Here is an 18,300-nt window from a genome sequence, read left to right as displayed (position 1 = left end):
GTGAGGCCCTGCAAGGGGAGTGAAGTGGGAGCAGAGAAAGAAGAAAGAAGTGACTAAATGGGGACCCTGCCCCTTTGGAAGGGCCACCTGTTTTCTCTCAGCACAGATCCATGTGTGGTCCAGACCTTCTTCTATTGTTTTTGGCTTGGGTGGAGACAGTTTCATTTACAACATAGCCCAGGTTGACTTGAACTTGCCATCTTCCTATGTGCTGTGCTGGGATTACAGGTGTGTGCTACAATGCCTGGCAGAACTAGTAATGTTTTATTTTGTATACTTGTTTATGAATAATTCTAGGCACACGCTCTATGGCTGAGCTGTACCCCAAGGCATGCCATGTCCTGTCTTAGGGTCTCTACTGCTGTGACAGAACATCATGGCCAAAAGCAAGTTGGGGAGGAAAAGTTTATTTCAGCTGCATCATTATCGTCCATCACTGAGCACAGTCCAGACAGGAAATCACACAGGGTCAGGACTTGGAGGCAGAAACTGATGCAGATAATATGAAGGATTGCTCTTTACTGGCTTGCTCCTTCTGACTCACTCAGCCTGTTCTGTGATAGCACCCAGGACCACTGGCCCAGGGATGGTGCCATCTACAGTGGGCTGGACCCTCTCACTAATCACTAATAAAATGTACTACAGTTTTGCCTACAGACCACGATTATGGAGGCATCGCCTCAATTCAGAGTCCCTGTTCCCAAATGATCCTAGCTTTCCTCAAGTCGACATAAAACTGGCTGGCGTATATCCTTAAACAGGGCACATGCCACGCCTGGTGGCACATACCTATAACAGCACATGGCAGGCTGAGTCAAGTTCAAGGCCAGTCTGGGCTACGTGAATATCAGGCCAGCAAGGGACAGAAGGGAGGGATGGAGGCACTCCTTCCTTACAGGGTCATTCTGGTGACGTGTACTGAAGACCTTCAAAGGGAACTGAAACTCAACTGGAAGAGGAGGACACAGGCCACACAGCCATGAGGTCTGACTGCCGCACAGGTGGGTGAAGTGCTGTAGCTCAATGGCAGAGTAACTGCCGAGCATGCCTAAGACAGAACAACAGGTAGCAGAGACGAGCACCTACGGCAAACTCTCGGTGAGTAAGCTCTGGGCACAGAGAACCCGTGCACACGGAAGATTACAGGGCAGCAACCTCAGCAGGGCAGAGGGCAGGGCTTATTTTTATTTGTTTTCTTATTTTGCTACAATATAGTATGATAATGTAACAATAGCTATGTAATTAAAAAAAATTAAGTTGGGGACTAGAGAGATGGCTCAGAGGTTAAGAGCACTGGCTGCTCTTCCAGAGGACCTGAGTTCAATTCCCAACAACTATGTGGCGGCTCACAGCCATCTACAATGAGATCTGGTGCCCTCTTCTGACCTGCAGGCATATAAGCAGGCAGAACACTGCACACATAATAAATAAATAAACACACACAATCTTTTAAAAAAAGAATAAAGTTAAGTTGCGCTGACAAGCTGGCTCAGTGGGAAAATACGCTCACCATGCAAGCCTGGTGACCAGAGCTCCATTCCCAGCCCACTGAAGGTGGAAGGAGAGAACCAGCTCCACAAAGCTGTGCTCACATACACCACACCAATACATTTAACTCGGAAAAGAAATGATGGAAGAGCCCACGAGAACAATCACTGGGTGTGCTACCTTTTAAAACGCTCTGAGAATTCTACCTTAAATTCTATTAATGCTAAAGAAGCCTGTAAGAGGTAGGAGCAAGGAACACAGACTAAGGGGAGGTAAAAAGCCCTCGAGCCCGGACAAGAGCAGGCAATGGAAGAATGGAAGGTAGATCACAGGGCGCCCCCTGCTGGACTGAAGCAACAGACAAGTAAACGGGAACAGACGGTGGGTGGACAGACCAGAGGCGGTCAGGGACACTGGTCTCCACCCAGATCACTCACCTCTCCCACGGCATTCACCACAGGCAGGTGGCGCAGGCCCATGGTTCTAAACAGGTTGAAAACTTGGGAAACATGGGTGTTGGGGGAGACAGTGAATGGTGAAGGGTTCATATATGGGGTGACATCCTGCAGAAGAGAAAGCAAGAATCACCCACAGCCTGAGATAAGCACAGGCATATCATGTGGGACAGCCCCAAGGGACAGCCCTCCTCACCACAATCATCCGGGGATTCAGCAATGTGAGATCCAGGTCATGTATGTCCGGATACCGCGGGTAGTCCTCGGCCATCTCCGCATAAGAAAGGCGTGGCTGGCTGGCACTCTGCAATTCCAACCAAGACACATAGCAGCCTTGCAACACACAGCAGCCACCAGGAGGGTCACTCTGACAGTCCTTCCCCAGTTCTGCAAGTTAGTGTCTTCCAGTAACAGGCCACTCGGGGACTCAGTACAGGGGCCACAGGGGGTGCTAAGGACAGAGACAGCCTGATGGCAAAGCAGGTCCTAACAGATGAGAAAACTGCTAATAGGGTTGTGGGCTGAAGTGTGTCCCCACAGACAGAGACAACCTGTAAACCTATCAGCTGTCTTTACTGGGAACAGTTTCTGTCCATGTGCTTACAATGAGCTCACGCTGGACTAGGGCGAATTCCAGCATCAGGTGTCCCTACAGAATGGGGAGAGGAAGAGGAAGAGGGAGTCCCACACATGGACAAAAGTCAAACTGAAGTAGTGTTTGCAGGCAGCAAGGCCAGGAGTTGTTGGCACCACAGGGACAGGAGGAGTCTGGGAAGGCCCCTCTCCTAACGCCTTCAGAGAGCTGGCCCAACGTGCTCTCAATCTGGTACTTATGGTCTTGAACTAAGACAAATCCTGCTTCAAGCTACCAGGCTGATGGCAGTTGGACACAGCGGCTACAGTAGGGTCCCACGGGGTGTGATCACCACCCCTCGATCTCACTGCTGTTGTCACAGGACAGCACAGGAGCCACAGTGCTGGCTACTGTCCTTAAGTGGCCTGCTCCCTACTCCACTCCACACCTTCACCTGGCTCATTGCTGGCTCCACTACGGGGGAGCCCCAGAATCTATCTGCTCTAGTAGCCATGCAAAGTACTTCAGGACCCACTGTCGCCACTCCAACTTCCTTGTCTCTAAGGTCCCCATGGTTTTCTCTACCCACTCCAACCAGGTTGGTCACCCACACTCCACCCAGGCCCCTGCACCAGGTTAACAGTTCTTCTGTAGGCTTAGCGGACCACAGAGGGGCTCAGGTGGCTACATGGTAGAAACCCAACTCCCAACATCAGCAGAGTCACTCTGGAAACCAGGGCTATAGGGGACTTGCTGAAAAGAAGGTGTGAGGGGTATGGACTTGGGTGCCAAGGGGACACCCTAAAAACCAAATGAAAGAGGGAAGGTGGCTACAGCGGAGCTGGCAGCAGGAGTCCGTGTTCCACTAGGAAAGAGGGAAACAGGAGTCAGCTTGTTCTCACTCCCCCTCACCTGGGGGCCCACACAGACCACCTCTCCCTGAACAACAGGGCCTGCCCATCACCTTCCTGTCTTGCAGGACACCAGGGCCCAGACTTACAGACTGACTTTCGGAATAACACACTCCTCGGACAAGCAGGGTGACGAGCTGCGAGCGCAGGACAAGGCCGTGGAAGGTCAGCGGGCGGAAGCGCTCCTCCATGGTCCAGTCTTCACTCGGGGACTGGTCAGGGTATAGGTTGGGGTAGGGAGTGTATCTGTTACACAAAAACCAGATGCTGCCTCGTATCCCTCCACAGGGTCACTTCCACCACAGCCTCGTCGCCTTCCCATAATCTCCAGCAAGCTCAAGGGCTCACTCACACCCACTGGGTGCAGGGTGCTCCGCCCCGAGGCTGCAGGCAGCCAGTGCGAGGCCCTCACCTCCTCTCCAGCATCTGCTGCAGCAGATCCTCCTTCTCTGTGGGCTCCTCCGAGGCCACATGCTCATCGCACACATTTCGAAGCTCGCTGGAAGGGTAGGACTTCATGGACTGGCCCCGCTTGCGTTGCTCACCGGCACGAGTGAGGATACTGGATTTCTATGGATGGGTGTGGAGACAATCAGTCTTTACAGGAGGGACGGCGGTGCTGGGCACACAAACACAGGAGCACCCACGGGGCTGTGATATGGAAAGAGCACTTTCCACGGAGCTCGGCAAGCCTCTCAGAGTGCAGGTCAGCCAGTCCTTGGATTGAAAACAAAGCTGATAGGGAAGTCTCTACCACTGCACTACAGCCCCAACTCTGCCCAGCCCGAGTGTGTCAAATGATCTTGACAGTCAGTCTGACCAGGGTGTAGTGGAAGCAGCCTCTGGGTGTCTGTTTCTACTAGACCAGACCCCGAGGGCTTTGACCTCACAGACGGATGAAGAGGAGAAGCTGGGGCCTGGCTGGGGAAGTAGGTCACCTGTATGAGCATGGCATGTCTGTCTGGTTCTCGGGGCCATATCTCGCCCTGGCCCTTCCTGTACTCGTCTGTCTGCTTCCTCTCCACCATGCTGCTGCTACCCCCCTGCACATCTTCCCGGCCCTGACAGACAGATACCTCAAAAGTCCTTCGAAGTGGTTTATTTATTTATTGTTTTGTTTTTTTGAGACATGGCTTCTCTGTGTAGTCCTGATAGTTCGGGAACTCACTCTGTAGACCAGGCTGGCCTCAAACTCACAGAGATCTGCCTGCCTCTGCTTCCTGAGTGCTGGGATCACAGGCATGTGCCGCCACCGCCTGGCCTTTCTAGTGGCTTTCTGCCACACATTTTGTCACAGTGATGCAAAGTTATCTACTGTGCCCAACCTCATGGTTTTGCTGGCCTGACTCCACCTTCTCTCGTTTGGAGAGGCGCCCCTCAATTCTGCAGAGGGAAAACAACTTTTCTCTTATGGCCTCTTGGAGGGAGTGTCAGCGTGTGTCTGCCCTTCCCAAAGACAGCAAAGGCAACAAAGGCCACACAGTCTGCATGAGGTGATGGGCCTGGGCTGTGAGCTGAAGCTACCCAAGGGCAGAGACCAGCCAGTGCCCACTCCTCTTGGTACCCAAATGGCATTAGGAGGCCAGTATCTGCACCCCTAGAGCCCAGAGCTAGGTCTACAGCTTCTAGTCAATTCTTTCTCATTCTGTCTGTGATTTATTGAGACAGGGTTTCTCTAGGTAGCCCAGGCTAGCCTGGAGCCCTCAGGGATCCTCCTGCCTAGGCCCCCATTTTCCTAAGTAGGTCAGAGTCCATTTGTGTCAGCAACTCTAGAACCCTCCCGGATGCTAGCATATGGTAAATAATTAACACCAAGTCTGCTGACTTTAAGGGGCCCACCCACCTGCTTCCTGCTGCCTACTGGGTCACACAGGAGGGTGCTGCAGACTTTCCCTAGACTGACAGAGTCCGCGTCCACCACGGCTTCAGAGGCAGTATTACGCAATATGAGTGTTAGGGCAGATGGTCCTTCCTCACTGGTCTTCCCTTTGGGGCCTTTTTTTTTCTTTCTTTTTTTTACCTTGAACTTAATGTTGTTGCTGATGAGCTGGTTGCCCTTCATGAACTCCTTCTCGTTGCCCCGGTTCTCCGTGACCACTGGGAAGGCATGGTGGACGGTGGTGCGCAGGATGCTCACCAGAGACTGGATGCGCGTGTGTGGGTAGACGTACGTCAGGTTGGGCTCCATGATGTCACTGGCTCTCAGCCTGCACAGGACAAAGCTATAACAGCCTCAAAGAGACACCGCCACCAGGGACAGGCTAGACTGGGCAGTGCTGCTTCTCCATCTCCGCCTGGATCACTGGGGCCTGTCTTCTGAACCATCCTCAGCAACTCCTCAAATTTCCACCACCATGCCTACTACACTGCTCCCCACTGTGTCATGCTACGGGGTCACCGTTACCTCTCCACGAAGCCCTTCAGCTTTCCCAAGGGTTGGTCAGTCACTACTTGAAACGCCACATCACATGCCACGTATCACTGCTAGTATCTAATTATCTTGAAAGTTACAGGACAATTCTGGAGTCCTGTTTGGACCAGGACGGCACTGAGGGGCTGACAGGCTCACAGTGCTGAAAGTACTGCTGCAGGAAAGGTTGCTGATCTGCATTAGGTCATTGGGTCTGCCCGATACCCAGAGAAGAGGTTGGAAACACTTGTGGACGTCCCAGTTGAGACATTGTGGTGCTTGGTTGGGTGTGTGGGTAGGCTGGTGTCACTGCCAGGACTTTGTATGGTCTCAGTGTGAACATCTAGCCAAGTAAAAGTTTGATCTTATTCTCACAATTTACTTGGCCAGGATACTAAGGAACCCAAAACTCACAAAGCAGCCTTGTCTCCAGGTCCCACCATGCCATCCAATCTGCTCTCCAGACTCCTAACCAACTCAAGCCGCTCAACATCCCCAAACACACAGGGGACGTGAATGTGCCTTCTTCTAATCTGAGCAAGGGGAGCTACTGTTTCCCACCCTGGGAGGCTCTGTAGCCCTGAGCTTAGAGACTCTGGTGCAAGGTGAAGTGGCCAGCTCTTACTTGTCCATCTCCACCTCTGTCTCCCACTCCAGAAGGGGTACGCCGCGCAGGCCCACGTGGATGTCATAAATGCCCTTATTGAAAAAGTCCCCCGTCCACTTGGCCACCTGGAACACAAAGCAGACACCTGAAGACAGCCCTTGAGCTGAGCCTGGCCCTCAGTCCGCCAGCAGCTGGGGGAAGTGCTCACCATCAGAGTGATCATAATGGGAAGCCCATATGTGATCTCATTGGTAGACTCGATCAGGATGACCGTGAGACTGATGGTCATTCTCACAACCCCACCCAAGAAAGCTGCCGCACCAATTAGGGCAAAGGTCCCAGAATAGATGTGGCCCAGTCCAATGTAGCTGGTGAAGAGAAAAACAGAACCAGGCTTAGACTCACACTGGTGGTGTGGGACCACACTTGTAAATGTGGGCATACACACACACACACACACACACACACACATATTACCACACTACCTTTTCAGGATGTTGGCAACTAAACGTCCAAAAGCTGCTCCGCACAGCAGGGAAGGCACGAAGAGGCCGCTGGGGACAGAAGTGCCGAAAGTCCAGCATGCCAGCAGGAAATAGAGGGTGAAGAACAGGGCCAAGGTGATGGGGCTGAAAGTCCCTGCAGGGGAGAGCAGACCGAGTCACACTAGCAGATACCTGCACAGCCCCAGAAGACTGCAGTGGGTCCCCCCAGGTCCTCTGCACGGGAGCTGACACCCACCCGGGGCAGCAGCGGGGCAGCACCTGACACTCACCGTCCTGATGGAAGAGCTGCAGGATGGCAGACTCCTGGGAGTTGAAGAAGAGTGTGGCCATGTCATTGTAGGTATCATTGGGACAGAAAAATGTCTTGATGGTAGAATTCACATCTTCTGATGTGGCCTAAGGAGGGGGATCAAAAAGTCAGTAAAAGGCATCTGACTAGGACAAGTCTTCAGTGCCATCTCCTAAGAAGTCAAGATGTCGGGCTGGAGAGATGGCTCAGAGGCTAAGAGCACAAGCTGCTCTTCCAGAGGTTGAGTTCAGTTCCCAGCAAGCACATGGGTCCAGCCGGAGGAGGAGGTGCCCATCTATGCACGGACGCTGGACGCCTGCTGTGAGGCTGGGCTCATGGACTCTGAACGTGGAGTGAAATAAGCAGGGTGAGGGTGAAGGCCTTGCTCATCCACACGTTTTGTTTGTTTGTTTTGATTTTGAGACAGGGTTTCTATGTGTAGTCCTGGCTGTCCTAGAATTCAATGTGTAGACCAGGCTGGCCTCGAACTCACAGAGATCCAACTATCTCTGCCTCTCGAGTGCTGGGATTAAAGGCGTGTGCCACTACTGCACAATAACACCTTTTTAAAAGTATTTGTGTAGGTCTGTGTATGTGTATGTGTGAAGTAGTTGTACGACTGCTATAGCACGCATGTGGAGGTCACATGACATTGAGCTGGGGTCTCTTATTCTGCACTGCACATGCCAGATGGCTCCCACTTCCTGTCCACACCTCCCATCTTGCTGGAGCAGCACTGGCATTACAGACACCAGCCGCATACAGCTTTTCTATGGGTCATGGGGATCTGAACTTGTATGGCCAGTGCCTTACCCGCTCGGCCACCTCCTTGGCCTCATCCATGCATGTCACTAAGCATAATAACTACATCAGGGTCACCACAGACTTGGCTTCCTCCTTAGTGCAGGTTGTGAAGTGACAGCTAAGGGCTCAGAATGAGAGCCCCAGGGACTGTGGGTGTTGATGTAGATTAGAGAAAAACGGCTGGCCAGGTCATCACTTGACTTAAAGCCCCAACTTTGGTTCCAAATAAAGAAAAAAATGCTTTATTCTGGATTTTCTGCCTGGATTTTCTGCAAAAGAAACCAACCGCAACATGCGACCTGGCAACAACACCATGGTCCTGGCCACCTTCCCTCCAGTCCCTCTAAGAGAACACAACCAAAACAAGGAAGAAAAGACTCTTTCCTAATGCCTCAGGCTTCACATTCTTGACACCCTGTAGAGTGCCACCTGACTTAGGCGCAGAGGCAGGGCATCCTGATTTCTGATTGGTGCTGAGCAGTGGCTGGGCTTCACCCCACTGTCCTCATGTCCCTGAGGGTATGGACATTAAGGATACAGGATCAGTCGAATTCTACTCCACTAATGATGCTGCAGAGATGCCACGTGTGAGCACTGTAACACTGGATAACGGTGTCTATAGTCCTAGCAGGTAACACAGCAGGAAGTGGACTATACTAGGAGGTAGGACAGCGCCCCCTGTTGGCAGAGAGGCGTGAGTGGAGGGGAACAGTGGACACATTCAGGGTTTCCCAGACCATGTCTGGAGGGATGCCAGTCCCAGAGGTTCTCTGGAAGAGACATGAGATCAGCTGCACCGCTGCGAGACCACCTGCCGGCCAGCAGAGAACAGACCACAAGACCAGATTGCTTCAACACTAATTCTGCCACTCTCTAAAGACCCCAGGGAGGTCTTTTACTTTGGAAACTTAGCTTTTCCTCATCTATAAATTAAATAATACCTTCCCCTCCATGCTGTATGTTACCAGCTGAGGGATCTTGGTCAAGACCTCACTTTGCCTCCGTTTTCTCACCTGAAAAATGGGGATGCTATTCCCAGCCAGCACAGTGAACAAGAATAAAGGCGAGAGTGCTGTCAGGACACGTGGAGACCTGAGACACAGAGTGCAGGAGCTTCGCTAGTGCCTGCTGAACCGCCACGGGCCCCAGGAGTCCTACAGTCAAGAAAGCCACTTCATTCTAGGACAGCCACCCGCTCTGGTTTCAGCTCTTGCTTGAGCACAGAAGGTCTTTTGTTTGTCTTATTAGCATTCTATAACAAAATACATTTTGAGAAGCTTGGTCTCATGAATGAAATGGCCTTGAGAACAACTGGGTGTCAGCACACTTCCTCTACACTGCCAATCACACAGAGCCTGTGCGGTGCCTTTCGTCCCAGGCATCTGAAAGGTCACCCTTTGCCTGGGTGCTGCTGCCAGGGCCAGATGAGACCCTTGCCTATTGCTGGCCTCTCGTCTAAAACATCCTAGGGCTTCACAGACTGCTTCCTGGGACTGAAGAGTCAGCCTTCCTAGACAGGCTCCCGGGTGCTCCGAGAGCTCTGGGCTGCTACTGAGAAACAAAAAGAAAGAGTTCACTGACATTCAGCAGCTTCCGCCTTGGTGACCAGGCCACATGCTGCCTCCTGGATCATCAGAGTGAACCAGACACGCAAGTAGCGTGCACTCCCATGACCCCTGAAGGTTGCAAAGGACAAGTGCAGAGTGGGACAGACGCCAAGGAAAGAAGCCATGCAAGAGCCAGACGCTGGGAGGGAGGTGTCCGCATCACCCCACAAGTGACTCTCGTGTCACCAAGGCGAGGTGGCAGGTGTTGTGTCCCTGGGCCAGTGTGTTCCTGCAGGCCTGAAGAGAGGCGTGTGGAAAGGGGTCTGGATAGAGTGAACAGTTAGCTACTGAGCATGCTTCCCATGAGTGTGGTTCCCTAGAAAAGAGTGGCCAGAATTTTTTGACAATGTAGAAAAGACAAGGCAATTGTGCACATCCTCCCAGCTAAAGGACCAAGGCACATTCAGCGGCGGGCATGAAAAGCATGGCTCTAAAGAGACGCACATTTCTGGATAGAGGATAAAGGCACCAAGTTTGCTGGGGTTACCTGTAGCTGGAACGAGCCATTACCAGTTTGACTCGCAGAAGACAACTGTCGGCATTCTCCTAACACCATGGAGGCCACAAACACCACCACAGTGGTTACCAGGGACACCAAGAGGCTCTCTAAGACTCTGGAAAGCAGAGCACAGCTGTCACAATTCAATCAAAAGATGTCTAGGTTTGAGCATGCACAACCACCCTATCTGCCCCAACACCCCTCTCCCAACAGGGCAAGCCTGGCAGCCCTGGTGAGGGTACATGCATCCAGAATTCACTCCAGATTTGCTCCATCTAGCTAGCTGCAATAAAGGGCAGGCAGCAGAAGCCGGGAGTTGTTGCACACACATCATTTCTCTCTAAGGAGCTAAATGGCTTCTCTTCTCTAAGTCCAGGGCAAAGGCGACCCATGACAGGCAGGTCCACAGCGGGGCTTGCTGACCCCCCTGACCATGAGTTAGCAGCAGGTCAGAAGAGGACAAGTACCCAGTAACTGAGATGGAAACTCGGCCACAGCTTCTCTGGCCTTCATAGGGCATATAAGGCATATTTATGAGCCTGTTTATAGGCTTAGTCTGGGAGGAGAAACTGAAATGGGTGTGAGAAGCAGGGACTGTTCATAGGACCATCTTCCTTGGGAGAGACGGCCGGCCCGCAAGGGGCTCACTGTAGGTACCTGACGAGCTTAGGTTTCGGGTGCACGTTGCGCATACGGTACTTTGCAAGCCTCTTGTTCAGACAGTTGAATGTGGCTCCCAGCAGGCCCCCAATGACCCCCATCACGACGAAGAAACCCAAATCCATAGCTGTCCAGAGGTGACATTTTTTATCAGAGTCAGAGCACTGAGAGAAGGGGGAAGGGAGGGAGAAAGAAAAACCAGAGTGGCCATGAGAACAGGAAGGGAAAGGAAGAGACAGGAACAAGAGCAGAAGGCCTCGCTTCCCTGCTGAGGGTTCAGGCTGCCCGGGCACACTGCTCATGGGAGCTCATGGGAGCAGTTACGTGCGGGAACGACAGCCGCTCCAGGGGCCACCTACCCCTCTGATGTTTACTCATGAGCAATTTTTATGGGTCACGTAAAGCATCCTGGGAGGAAGGATAAGCCATACCTTAAATTCACCGAAGTTCAGCAATCCGGGCAGCTGGAAAGAGCCCCAGCTTCCAAACTGAATCCCAGAACGGAAGAAGTTGAGGGTGAAGGCGGCAGACATGGAACAGAAGAGCTAAAGGACGGGAACAAAACAGCGAGAACACTGGTGATGTCACCCTCTCTCGACAGTCCTCTTACACGTATAGGACACTGGTGACGTCACCCTCTCTCCTCGACAGTCCTCTTACACGTATAGGACACTGGCGACGTCACCCTCTCTCCTCGACAGTCCTCTTACACATATAGGACACTGGCGACGTCACCCTCTCTCCTCGACAGTCCTCTTACACGTATAGGACACTGGTGACGTCACCCTCTCTCCTCGACAGTCCTCTTACACGCATCTGCATATGTGGCAGTCAGCCCTCTCCTTCCACCATGGGAGTCCCAACACTGGCCTGGTGCAGCAGCAAGTGCCTCTACCCACTGAGACATCCTGCCAGCCAGGTAGTCCCTTTAAAACCCGTCACTCCTGTCAAAGGTCAGAGATCTCTGTGAACCAGCATCAATCTACCGTCTGATGCTGAGCGCTCCCTACAGAACAGGTCCTACGCCCAAGAGGAAAGAGGCCACAACAGGCGACAAGATCAAGTCACAATCCTGCCATTCCTCCCTCCCGAACAGAGACTTGCACATTCTCATGACAGAAAGTTCACATAGACAGAATAGCAGCTGTCTGGCATGCAGTGTACAGTTGGGGGCGGGGTGGGCTCACAGCAAGAGCACAAAAGCTCACTGTTTGGAGGCTGTGGCTGCTATGAGAGGGAAGTACACAGACAGTCTCCTTACCACTTTCCACGTGAGCCCCTGATTCCAGAAGGACGAGCCCTCCTCCAGACTGAACAAGGTACCCCCTATAGGGGCCCCAAAAGCTGCAGCAACTCCAGCAGCTGCCCCCGCTGATACAAAGTCCCGCTTGTCTCTAAGAGGAAGAGAGGGGAGGGGGAGAGAACGTGCCTGTTTATTAAAGAAAGAGCCTTCAGAACACGTCTTTACCCATGAACCTTCTCCCCCACAGCCCGTGTCAGAATCACTGGGCAGACAGTCACAGCTGCCTGTGAGCTGAACACTCCCCACAGGCTTGAGCCTGAAGGTGAGAATTCTCCAGTGTGTTCAAGGCCTTAACCCTGAGGCACTGCTGGAAGGTGGTGGAGTCTGAGAAACAGGAGTCTAGTCGGAGGAAGTTAGGTCATTTGGCATATACCGAGAGGGTATTGGGGCATAACTACCCCAAGCCACAAGATGAAGGACACTAAAACCTTCAAAACTGTGTGGAGAGTAAGTCTTTCACCCCAGGGACTTGTTAGTAAAAACACTCATCCCATGCCCTCAGGGCTAACCTCTTCACCTGAGACCAGGAGCTCCCTGACCTGAATGGCTTCAGTCTAGGAACACGGAACAGGGCTCCTGGTTCAGGGAAGAGGATGGGACAGCCAATGGATGCTACTGAACCACGGTTCTCCACCAAAGGCAGAGCCCTATGAGAATGGGCATGCCTTGTGGGAATATAAAAACGAAGGTGTCTCATAATGCTACAAGGGGAGCAGGGCAGGACAGCAACACAAAGACCCACAGACCCACGGAGTCTATCTGGCGGGTGCCCTTCCCGGGCTGGGTTTTCAGTCTTGGGCCGTCATCTTTGCCTGAGCATGGTCCTTTGGTTTCTCATTCTCAGGAGAAAAGCAGAGCCCTTCTTTTTCTGAGTCACAGTGAGCCAGGAGTCACAGTGAACCAGGTTAGCATGGAGTGAGGGTGCGCTGCGTCTCCCAGAGCTTACCTGTCACTGCGGAAGTAGGGGAAGTTGAGCTGGATCTTCCGTAAGGAGATGCTCTGAAACTGATATGGGGGAATCAAAGTCAGAGAGGCCACGAGGGCAGAATGCAAGAACCCATGGTCCCCAGGGAGGCCCGTGGGTCTGCAAAACTGCACAGGTGTGGTCCCCAGGGAGGCCCGCATGTCTGCACAACTGCACAGGTGTGGTCCCCAGGGAGGCCCGCATGTCTGCACAACTGTACCAGAGTGCTGCAAGAGGAAGCATCCAGGACAGTAAGCTGCAATACAAGGAAGTCACCTAGGGTGTGGGAGCGTCAGGATATGCCCTATGCACTGTCAACAAGTCAGGAAAAGGGGGACAGCAGAGCTGGGGGCTGGGAGGGACCTAGACCTGCTGCACATGATGGCACCAGCTCTTTCAGGGAAGGACACTGGCGACCTAGATTCTCACACAGGCCCCCAAGCCATGTTTGGCCTCTTCCCACTTTCAGGCTCATTTCTGGGAGGCCTGGTACTTGAGCAAGACAGCAAACAAGATGACAGATGGGCCTGGAGCCTTTGTCCCTCCCCCACAGCTCCCCCTCCAGTTACGTCTCTTTCTTGGAGCAGGGAGCAAAAGGGTCCACAAGTAATGGTCCTCAAGGGACCAAGACTTCTCAGACAAAAGCCCAGGTATCTAAAAAGCCCTTACAAATATGAGCTTTGACCAGGTGTGATGGCCTACAAGAAGGAGGCTGAGGCAGGAGGGTCTTGAGTTCAAAGCCAGTCTAAATACACAGTGAGACTCTATCTCAACCAATCAATGAATGAAACCTAATTTTTCAAAGGAGATATTGAGTCCTGAGCTAGCCCTTCAGCCTCCTCACCGACGCTTAGGGGACTAATCAGTTATGTAACTACAGGAAAGAAAGGAATTGGGACCCACAGTCCAGTGCACAGGTGACACCTGCCTGGCCCTGACTAGTGTTGCAGCGCTGTGTGGAAGCGGCAAGGTGGGCCTGAGATGGTGTCAGTCCACTCTTCCAGCCACACACACTTGTAGCATGTCAACCCACCAGTCAGCCCGCTCAGTTCTTCCTCTCCTTCCTGTTTCTGTCCCCAGACCCGGCGTGGCATTGCTATACTTTGAGGAGAAACAGGAGCTTTGCTAGGACAGGCCAAACAGCTTTCACCTCAACTCCAGAAGGCGACAGGTTCTGCAATCGCACTAGGGACATCACAACGGACTTTGCTAGATCGGCTGGGCTTACTCAGGAGGCCCATTCTGAGGGATGCATACCCTGGCCCACCAATCCTTACCTGAGGGAGGCCAGCTCCTACCACAGCACCACTGTGGATCATGGGGCCTTCCTTGCCCACGAAGAGCCCTGGGAATGGGGAGAAAGGAAAGGCAGTCAGCAGAGGGCCTCTGGCCTGGACTTTGCTATGTACATCTTCCTCTCAGCAACTAGAAAACACAGGCAAGCATATGACCGACTCTAAGGTAAAAGCGGAGCCAGGGCTGGGGGAGACAGTTCAGTCAGTGAAGTACGTCCTGTACAAGCACAAGGACCCAACATAAAAACCCAGAAACCACAGAGTGCATCTGGCCTCCGGCACTGGGGCACTGGGACACTGGAGGCAGGACCCCCAGGGCTCCCTGGTCAGCAAGCCTAGCTTAGCCTAACTGGAAAGTTCCAGGTCACCGAAGAGATCTTGTCTCAAAAAACAAGGTTGGGTAAACTCCTCAAGGCCAACATCTAAGGTTGTCCTCTAGCTGTTTATTCCCAGCTCCACCTCTGTCCCACACCTGGGCTAAGTCAGATTCCCTTCAAACAAGCTCCACCTGCTACAAAGGATAATAGTGATCTTTAAATTTCAGTGCCAGGAAACCAGTCTGCGGGTGAGGCCCACCCCACCTGTTTACTCCCTCACTATTTTACTGGCTGCGCTGTCAATCAAACCCAGAGCTTTGGTATCCTGGGCAAGTGTTCTACCACTGAACCCTCTGTCTGTTAACTTTTGGTTTTTGAAGTACATCTTACTATGCAGCCATGGTTGGCCTGGAACCTGCTATGTAAAACCAGCTGGACTCAAACTTGAAGCAAGTCTGCTACCTTTGCCCCAGGAGTGCTGGGATTACAGTTATGTGCCACTGTAAAGCATGGTTTAGTTTGATTTTTACATAGGCTCTCATTACATTACCAAGGCTGTCCTTGAACCTACTCTGTACCCTAGCTAAGCCTTGAACTCATTCTGTATCCTAAGCTGTTCTTGAACTCACTTGGTACCCTAAACAAGCACTGAGTTCACTCTGTTCTTGAACATTGTAGGATATTTTGATTGCACTCTGACACTCCTGAGATTGCCCAAAAGTTTACCTTGAATCAGAGGGTGGAGCCAGCTACTTGCTGACCAATATTAGCCATAGAGGACATATAGAGAGATGTAAGAAGCAGTAGGGATGGGTTTAGGAAGATTCTTGGCCCCTTTTGGATCAAGGAAAGAGACAGAGGAAGTCTCTGGCTCACTTCTCCATTGCTTCTCAGATCATTCAGGTTCAAATCCCAATAAATGACTCCTGGGTTTTTATTGATAAAGAATTAAAGCCAGGCAATGGTAGCACACGCCTTTAATCCCAGCACTTAGGAAGCAGAGGCAGGTGGATCTCAGAAAGTTCAAGACTAGCCTGATCTACAAAGCAAGCTCCAGGACAGTCAGGGCTACACAGAGAAACTCTGTCTTTGGGGGCGGGGGTGGGGGGATAAGTAAACATTTCTCTGGCGCCCAACACGGAGCACAAGATCATGAGGCAGCTGTTCACTGCCAGCTTGGCAGTTGCTGCCATGGCTGGCTTTCCCTCCCTTCCCCCAGACATTCCTCAAAAGTTTCGGGGTTTCCCATTGCATCCTCTCTATATAGCAGCCCTCAGTTGCTGTTCGTCAATGACCCCAAATGCCACAGGTGGCTGGGACCCAAATGCTGCTGGAGTTAGCTGCCCACCACTGGCTGATCTATCATTCAGGTGCCCATGCCCTCACTTCTTGCCACACAGGCTTTTTCCTCGCATCCCCACATCTGCTTTTCAGGGAACTGGTTCCCTCTCCTTGTGGGTTACGGGCTTCCCCTGGACCCCTCCTCGGGCCACTGCCACACCAGGTTGGCTGCCTCGCCACCTGCTTGGGCTTTTATTGCAGCAGCCACAGCCACACTCTCAGCACACAGACACACTTGAGCACTACAGCTGCCCTCGGCCAGGCTGGGTACCAGTGGAACTTTCTACCTAGCCATGAGGCTCAGTAACAGCCAGCCTCACACTTCCCTGTCATCCTCAGCAGATCTGGTGGACACTTGGGAATTCTTAAAAGGAGAATTAGATTTTTGTTGTTGTTTTTAAAACTTTTATTTATTATGTATAAAGTGTTCTTCGGGCTAGAAGAGGGCACCAGATCTCATTACAGCTGGTTAGGAGTCACCATGTGGCTGCTGGGAATTGAACTCAGGACCTCTGGAAGAACAGCCAATGCTCTTAAACACTGAGCCATCTCTCCAGCCCTGGGAATTAATGTTATTTTTTTTTCATTTTTTGTTTTTACAGGTTTTCACCATGTTAAGAATGGGGAACAATATTACAATGCTGGGAGTTAGGTCTCTGTATGGTTCCACAGTGGATGGTTTGGAAATAGGAAAATTAAAAGAAGGGATAATCAACTTAGCTTGGATTGACATGTTAATCATAATTATTATCAGTTTGGTAATTCATGTTTTAGCCTTTACAAAGTGTTTTGAGGGCTAAAGATATGGCTCAGAGATGAAGAGCACTGACTGCTCTTCCAGAGGACATGAGTTCAATTCCCAGCAATCACATGTAGGCTCACAACCATCTATAATGAGATCTGGTGCCCTCTTCTGGTGTGCAGGCATACATGCAGGCAGAACATAAAAGTAAGTAAAATAAATAAACCTTTAAAAAAAAAAGTGATTTGAAATCTGTGCCAAAAATTTGACTCATAAGATACAATCCTTAGACAGATCTAATGGAGCTAAGAAAAATAGTCACACACCGAGTTTAGAGCAGAACATACCACACGATTTCATTGTAAAACTGAAGAGGAGTGGTTCAAGGTTATTAGAAAATCAACCTTAATTTATCCAGTTATCATTTAAGAACAAACACCAGATGATATGTCGCCCCAGCACTACTCAGAAGTTGACTGGAGTCCTGTAGAAATGCTGTAATTGAAGATATTTAGGGAAGCAGTGGTTCATATGGTATGCATTCACCTTTGGTGAAGCAGAGGTTAAACTCATGGGCAACTAGGAACAGGATTATTCCACTGGAATAATCTGGAAAGATTCAGCTACAGCAATATTGGAAGCTGGTCCTCAGTTACAATGAAAAACATGGAGGAGAGAGGAAGCTAGGGTCATAGAACAATGAAGTGGGGTTGGGATATGTTGATGATTCCCAGGAACAGCTTCTTGGTGTGGGTCAACAACAGATTTGCAAAGACAGATTACATTTGATGATTACACCTTGACCCTATGCTGTAGAGAGCAGCTTTGGATGCTTGGGGCAGGGCTGAAGAATCAGGAAAGAGAACTGAGCTATTTACTAAAATTATCAAGGCCCAAAAGAAGCCATCATTGGTTTTTTTTGTTGTTGCTGTTATTTTTTTTATATAAAAAAGATTGACTTCAGCTGGAAAGAGAAATAATATCAGATTCAGAAGTTAGACAAATATTAATTGAATCTTTGGCTTCTGAAAATGCTAAATCAGGATGCAAAGGGTTGATTAGGCCTTTAAAGGCAATATCAGCATGAACAGATGAATGTACTAGAAACACAGCTGATACTGGATCTCACACATATGGTGATACTTGGATATGAGAAGTGGTGTCTAAAAATTTTAAGAAAATCAAAAGGTTAGATGTTTTAATTGTGATAAGCCAGGCCACCCAAAAAGGAACTACAGGCAAGGCATTCCTAGAAACGTTTTCTTCTAGAGATAATTCAAGCAGAAGGCCCCAGCCTTCTGAAATGTGCAAAGGTGGGCACTGAACTAATGAATGCAGATCCACAGGAACAGGAAGGTAGCCCTCTGCTATCAGGAAGTGCCTTAGGGGGCCTCTCGAAGGCTGCAGTGTCAAATTTGATACACTTGTACCCTGTAAGCACTGGGGAAATCCCTCCAAAGAGCAATTAAAAGACAGAACAACTTCAGTAAATAAAAGAAAATTTTCAGGAGAAACCTTAAACAAGTAT

The 18,300-nt window shown here is 50.9% G+C and overlaps 1 protein-coding gene across 5 annotated transcripts in view; it reads right to left on the bottom strand.

Moving 5' to 3' along the window:
• Positions 1-18,300, bottom strand: part of Clcn6 (Cl-/H+ antiporter 6) — a 38,276-nt gene that overhangs the window by 2,905 nt on the left and 17,071 nt on the right. For 2 of the 5 annotated variants that reach the window (XM_048461389.3, XM_048461395.3), the window contains exons 8-22: positions 14,355-14,422; positions 13,060-13,118; positions 12,072-12,204; positions 11,242-11,355; positions 10,808-10,974; positions 10,139-10,265; positions 7,221-7,347; positions 6,931-7,084; positions 6,654-6,813; positions 6,464-6,570; positions 5,449-5,635; positions 3,841-3,998; positions 3,518-3,674; positions 2,140-2,247; positions 1,926-2,051 (exon numbers count right to left, since the gene is read on the bottom strand). In XM_048461389.3, the coding sequence (XP_048317346.1) occupies positions 1,926-2,051; positions 2,140-2,247; positions 3,518-3,674; positions 3,841-3,998; positions 5,449-5,635; positions 6,464-6,570; positions 6,654-6,813; positions 6,931-7,084; positions 7,221-7,347; positions 10,139-10,265; positions 10,808-10,974; positions 11,242-11,355; positions 12,072-12,204; positions 13,060-13,118; positions 14,355-14,422 (1,952 nt within the window). The other 3 variants (XR_015738030.1, XM_085690298.2, XR_015738031.1) reach the window with 3 other exon arrangements.

The sequence above is a fragment of the Myodes glareolus genome, chromosome 6, assembly GCF_982192425.1.
Source record: "Myodes glareolus chromosome 6, mMyoGla1.1, whole genome shotgun sequence".
Classification (NCBI taxonomy): Eukaryota; Metazoa; Chordata; class Mammalia; order Rodentia; family Cricetidae; genus Myodes; species Myodes glareolus.
The sequence above is the reverse complement of the archived record's forward strand: the minus strand, read 5'-3'. Positions and strand labels throughout refer to the sequence as shown.